Raw genomic sequence first — 5,773 nt, 5'->3', positions numbered from 1 at the left:
CGAACGGGCGTGCGTTAGCGAGAGGGGCGAGTGTCGAGCCCTGAATGAATCGATCCCTCGCGGGGACACCTGGCAGCGGAAGCGCGAAATACTCCGGGAGCGGGCCCATCAAAGGCTCATGTCCATTTCTACAAATAATGTAGATTTACGTTACTCCAAATTTTTTAATTCAACTTAAATTACTTCTTATCTTTTTCCTAATTCTTAGAACTGAAAGAAGATAAAAAAAAGTAAATTAAATCGAGATTAAAAGTTAATCTGCATTGATAGAAAATGGACATCAGATTGAAGGAAAGATGAAGAGGTGTAAGAATAAATTTGAAATTTGAAATTGAATCCTCATCCAATTATTTCTGAAAGTATTTATTTCAGAAGTATTATTTCTGAACAATTTTACAGAACATTTTTCAGAATTTTTCATAAATCTAATACATGAGAAATTCTTAGAAAATTTCTGAGAAAATCGAGTCATTATTTCTCCGAAGCGAGATAAAAAATTCTGTATTTAGGGCCGGTCTACAATGAGTGTCATAAGTCGTGAGTCGTAAGAATTGACCAATCACAGTCTATTATTCTTCTTGCGGTCGAAGAATAATTTAGCGATAGACCAATCGGGGCTCGCCGACGGATGCGCTGCGCAATTCGTCGCGCCATGCGATACCGGCTTCACGTCAGTGAAGAAGTCACGCAGACGACATTTGAAAATATTTTCTTTCCGCTGATACCGCTGATACGTCGTCGCCCTCTCCCGCCTCCGTGGCTCCGTGCCGTCCACCTGTCGCCGCAGGCAAATCGCGAGCGGACACGAAAGCGCAGGCTGTCAGTTATACGTTTGACGCACATAACATGTTTGAGGTATTGCGCGGCGATCGAAACATGATAGAATAGTCGTGAAAGATGTGGGGAAACTATTGGGGCGTCTACAATGCGCTGTGCGTGCTCGTCACCCTCGTTCACGGCCACGACTTTCGGCACTTCGACGACACGGTTATATTCAAGATAAACTGGCCCGGGAAGAGCGACACGGAACTGCTGGTGAGTACACCCGGCGCGATCCCCGTCTATGTCCCGATCGCCGTGAACTCGCGAGCGACGATACCGTCATTTTGTACCGACGTGTGCTCCGTCCGGTTTCCTCCCTTTCTCCAGGACCCTCTCCCGAACGCCGAGCCGTATTTCATCACCACCGCGAACAACGAGCGGTACAGGTGCGTCATCCCGGACGCGACGGAGGAGGAGCATGAGTACAGCGAGACGTACGACGGGCCGAATCCGGTACAGCTTCTGCTGCCGATGTTTGCTCAAAACAGCTGCTCCTACAGGGTAGGGGCAATATAAGCATTTACGTACATCTACCATTACTTCTATATTTTATTATTTATATATTTAATTGTATATTTAATTTATTTAATTATGTCTTTTCATCTACTTATACTACAATTCCTTTTCGTCAGTCGTACATTTTCACCAAGGAATATTGTTTATCGACACCGTTTATCACCTCGATTTAATTCTATCACATAGCTAGAGTCATACTGGACTTACGAGCTGTGCCACGGTAGATTTGTACGGCAGTATCATGAGGACAGAGAAGGAAAGAAGATCAAGATGCAAGAATATTACCTCGGCACGTTGGACACGGAGCAAAAGGCGAAGCTCTTGGCCTATTATAACGACCAGGCGAAGAATACGAACAGGAAGAATATACCCATCAAGAGGATCGACGGGATTAATATGCCGTACCTCGAGATCGAGATGACCGACGGCACGATGTGCGACTTGAATAACAAGCCGAGAATCATCAAGGTACTGTACGTCTGTTACAAGCACGGTAAACACGACGTGTATTCGCTGAAAGAAACCATGTCCTGCGAATACGAGGCGATCGTACTATCGCCGGTGTTGTGCAATCATCCCGATTACAAGCCGCTAGACACCGGGGAGAATGAAATCACATGCCTGCCCGTGGACAATGCACCAAGAAAACCAAAGTCGCTTATGGTGATGGAGCTCGACAGTCTAAAGATGCGACATCAACAACAAGCGAGGGTAAATCTGTGAAGAGTACTTGACGTTTCCAGACTTCTTAAACCTTCTCTTTAGTTTCTACCTTAAAATATATTGTTTGGCACATAATTTATATTTTGTTTACGTGTATTAATAGCCGTATCTTTTTAGTTTTTATCAATTGAATCAAGTATTCTGTAGAGATAACGATATGTATCAATAGCAAAGGTTTGTGTGGCGTACTAATAACTTTAAATAATTTTTAGATCTGAAAATTTTACAGAGTAATATAGAGAATACTGCTTCTACTCTCTAAACAATTAGTACGCTTAGATTTAATTAAAGCTTGTATAATTTTGATAAATAATCGCAATCTAATAGCATTCTGTAACTTTTTAGTTTTCGACATTTGACTCTCTCTTCGTTTCAGTTTGTTTACTATTTATTTACTGTCTTAATTATTTGTTGCACAGGATGACAAGCAGCAGAAAGTGTTTGCAATCCTCCATGTAGATAAGGAGGGCCAGGTCAGAATATTTTGCATATATGGGAACAGGATTAACGCTTGTCGATCATTACGTAGTACCATTAGCTTGTGCAAATGTTGTTTTCATTCTGTCCCTTCTTTATCTACATATTCCGACACGGTGTCCACTATTACTTCACGAATGTTTAATTCATCCTCTTATAAAATTATATCGTTACATAAGATATAATTTCTTATCCTTATATCTCACTAGAGTAGGCATTATATACATTGTGCGGTTATACGTATGTCGTTATCATTGCTACATATAGCATATTATTATATAGTAATAAAAGCGTTGAATGAACAACGTAATAATGATATATGATCACTTCGTATGCACTTGAGACGATCCATTATATCATGCTACAGTTTGCACACATTAATTGTACATATGCACGATAACAATCCTTTTCATAATCAAGTAAAAGGAATGGGGTGCTTTTTATAAATGTTATATATAATTTCAAAGCGTAGTCTATATTGCAATGAATAAATTACAGGATGGCGAGCCAAGAGTGAGGGTTGAGATACATCCACTGGATGTCCCGGATAAGCATGGTAGTATCGACGAATCTATCAATGCAATACAGACTGATCAGAATGTCAGTCCTGCCGAAGTTAGTCCTGTCCAGAATTTCCTCAGCGGAAAGAACTGCCTGAACGGAGCAAGTATCCATAGTTATGATTTATTTTATTCTCATTGAACGTACATTTTTAACGGTGTTTTTTTTTTAATGCGTTATTAGGGCAATGGTTGGTGGAAGTACGAGTTTTGCTACGGACGTTCTGTCGTTCAGTACCACATAGAACGAGATGGCACAAAGACGATTGTCAATCTTGGTAGATTTGATAAACAGAAGCATTTGGATTGGATCGCCGCGCATCCACACAAGAAACCTAAACCGTTAGAATTAAGGAAACACCTCTCACACTTTTACAGCGACGGAAGTAGCTGTGATAAAACTGGAACTTCTAGACAAACCGAAGTATGCGTTGATATTAAGCCTGTTGGAAGATGGTTTGGAAAAAGATAAAAATTACCTTTGATTGCAAGAGAAATTTTGAGGTGTCCGTTTCTGTCGCGATTTTTTAAATGCTCCATCTGAAATTCATAAGTCTTGATCCATAATAATCTTTCTCCAAAAGTGGCTTCTTATAAATATATAATTTATCGAACAATTTTGTGCACTTTCCTCACCGTTTGTTTTTGTTTCAGGTAAAATTGAAATGCGTGGAGAACCATACTGCAAGCCCATCCAGTGTATCGTTATTTTTACTGGAACCAAAAACGTGTGAATACGTTCTGGGAGTCGAATCACCGTTAATTTGTGATATCTTAGAATACGCCGACGAAAATGGACTTCTGAGCGACAAGTTCGAAGCGAATTTCGATAAATTGAAGTCTACGGCCTTGCACGCGGAACAGGACAATTTAGATGAGCGAATAGCTAACGGAGACGATTAGAGCAATTGATTTGTTTTCTTAATGTTGATTAAAAACCATCAAAGGCATTGTTTAAATATCGCAATTATAAAAATGATTTATTGAGTATAAAAAGTTACTTTCTATAAAACACTAATGAGTGAGATTGAAATTAGTTTACTAAGTTACACATGATTGCGTTTGGTATTATTGTAAAAAGGCTCGCATTCCAAACTATCTAACAATATAAGTATTTAATAGTTTCCGCACGTAGAGATTCTCCTGTCACGTAAAAAGTGAGTGCATATCAAAATCGTGTTCCGGTATATGCAATTAGGTTTACGGATGTGTCCCAATATTCAAACGGACTTTTGGAAAATGATTTTCTTTAAGCTGAATCAGGGACATGAAACTTTCTATTTCGTCTCATCTTTTCTCTATCCGAGCGATATCGCGACACACGAAAAGCTTCCGAGATTCTACAGAGAAGGCGTCTCTGAGAGAGTGTCCAAAATTTGCAATATACAGTATTGTACTCCTGGCGAGGAATTAAGGAACGTTGTTAGCCGACGTTCAGGCCGACGCCGACGCGGAACTGCTGCCTCTTGTGATTCAGGAAGCCGCTTATGATTAACGAGGCCCCGGGGATCGGGTGCAGCCTCTTCTCGAACACGGCGCCCATGCTGGTCTCCGAATTGACGAATCCCCGGCAGATAAAGTCCGCGTACGGGATGTCGACGCGGTACACGATCGTCCCCACGGACTCGTGTATCCGCGTGTTCGTCTCGATCTCGACGCCGAGCTGCAGCTGCTCGCTCGCCTTCCGATGGTAGCATACGTGGATGCCGGCCTCGCCGAACGTGGCGGACAACGTGGTGGGGCCGGTGCTGTGCCGGAACGCGGCGCACATCAGCGTCTGCTGGCCGCCGGGTATCAGGGAGCCGCGCAGACACGCGATCTCCGTGCCGAGGGTGATCCTCGGCGTGACCGCCTGCAGATAGTGCAACACCAGCGTGCCGTGCAGCCTCGCGAGATCCGGATTCGCCAGGGTGAGCGCCAGGGTGCAGTCGTCCGAGCGGTACTCCAGACCGGAACTGAACGCCTTGTACCTCTTGTCGACGATCTGCGTAGCGAGCTTGAATCTGTATCTGCAGCCGAGCGTGTGCACGAAGCTGGCGCTCATGTTGCCGCTGGGCGTGATCTCGCCCGAGATCACCGGGTACCTCTCCGTGAGTCCCACCCGCTTGGTGCCGACGTAATTCACGCCGAACTTGAGGCCGTACGGCGTCACGGAGCTCAGGGTTATCTTGTAAGTCGCGTTGAAGTGCTTGCTCAGGGTTTTCCTCAGCAGCAAGTACGCGCCCTCGAAGTTCTGCGGATAGAGATCCTTGGTTTTCGCGTGGAGGTCCTCGAAGCTGCTGGGATTACCGGGCTTCCTGTCCACCTCCTCGTAACAGGGAACGCATGACGGTTCTTCCAGGCTGTCCGAAGTCACGAAGAGCTTGTCGCGTTTGTTGATAAACGCTTGGACGATACCCATTGTGACAGGGGACGTCGGCTTTCCCAATAAGTAACCGATTTATCTTAAATAACCGATCTCAACGCGCGTTCGATATGTATCGACTTTCATTCTGTACTCGGTTTCAATGTACTGCCGATTTTAACTCGTTAATGAAAACTTTATTATGAATTAAATTATTTTAATGTGATGAATAATGAAGGGTTTTCTCTTTAAACTTGCCGTTGAAGTAAACTGTTTGATTTTTCAGATGCAAGATTATATATAAATTGTAAGAGTTTCTCCAGGATCAACG

General features: G+C 43.2%; 2 protein-coding genes across 3 annotated transcripts; one reads left to right on the top strand and one right to left on the bottom strand.

The window, feature by feature from the left end:
- Nucleotides 1–710: 710 nt before the first annotated feature.
- LOC139785889 (endoplasmic reticulum lectin 1) lies at nucleotides 711–5,675 on the top strand. Of its 2 annotated transcripts, XM_071725055.1 has the most exons (7): nucleotides 711–1,035; nucleotides 1,150–1,323; nucleotides 1,525–2,049; nucleotides 2,481–2,534; nucleotides 3,037–3,201; nucleotides 3,283–3,522; nucleotides 3,753–4,222. In XM_071725055.1, the coding sequence occupies exons 1-7, from the start codon at nucleotides 898–900 to the stop codon at nucleotides 3,999–4,001; spliced, it is 1,545 nt and encodes a 514-aa protein (XP_071581156.1). In that variant the 5' UTR covers nucleotides 711–897; the 3' UTR covers nucleotides 4,002–4,222. The 2 variants fall into 2 exon arrangements, with proteins under 2 accessions (XP_071581156.1, XP_071581161.1); XM_071725060.1 differs by lacking the exon at nucleotides 2,481–2,534 and having other exon boundaries at nucleotides 3,753–5,675.
- On the bottom strand, nucleotides 4,522–5,499 carry LOC139785900 (mitochondrial import receptor subunit TOM40 homolog 1). The gene has a single exon (XM_071725069.1). The coding sequence runs from the start codon at nucleotides 5,497–5,499 to the stop codon at nucleotides 4,522–4,524; it is 978 nt and encodes a 325-aa protein (XP_071581170.1).
- Nucleotides 5,676–5,773: the final 98 nt, after the last annotated feature.

The sequence above is a fragment of the Temnothorax nylanderi genome, unplaced genomic scaffold, assembly GCF_030848795.1.
Source record: "Temnothorax nylanderi isolate EJ_2023f unplaced genomic scaffold, tnyl_v1.0 TNYL_tig0008_pilon, whole genome shotgun sequence".
In the NCBI taxonomy this organism is placed as follows: Eukaryota; Metazoa; Arthropoda; class Insecta; order Hymenoptera; family Formicidae; genus Temnothorax; species Temnothorax nylanderi.
This window is presented reverse-complemented; position numbering and strand designations above follow the sequence as displayed.

Excerpts from the sequence above, each read along its gene's own strand:
- LOC139785889 (XM_071725055.1), top strand. The coding sequence starts at position 898 with ATGTGGGGAAACTATTGGGGCGTCTACAATGCGCTGTGCGTGCTCGTC. Across the intron at positions 1,036-1,149 it reads AGAGCGACACGGAACTGCTG|GACCCTCTCCCGAACGCCGA; the intron begins GTGAGTACACCC and ends CCCTTTCTCCAG. Across the intron at positions 3,202-3,282 it reads GAAAGAACTGCCTGAACGGA|GGCAATGGTTGGTGGAAGTA; the intron begins GCAAGTATCCAT and ends ATGCGTTATTAG.
- LOC139785900 (XM_071725069.1), bottom strand. The coding sequence starts at position 5,499 with ATGGGTATCGTCCAAGCGTTTATCAACAAACGCGACAAGCTCTTCGTG.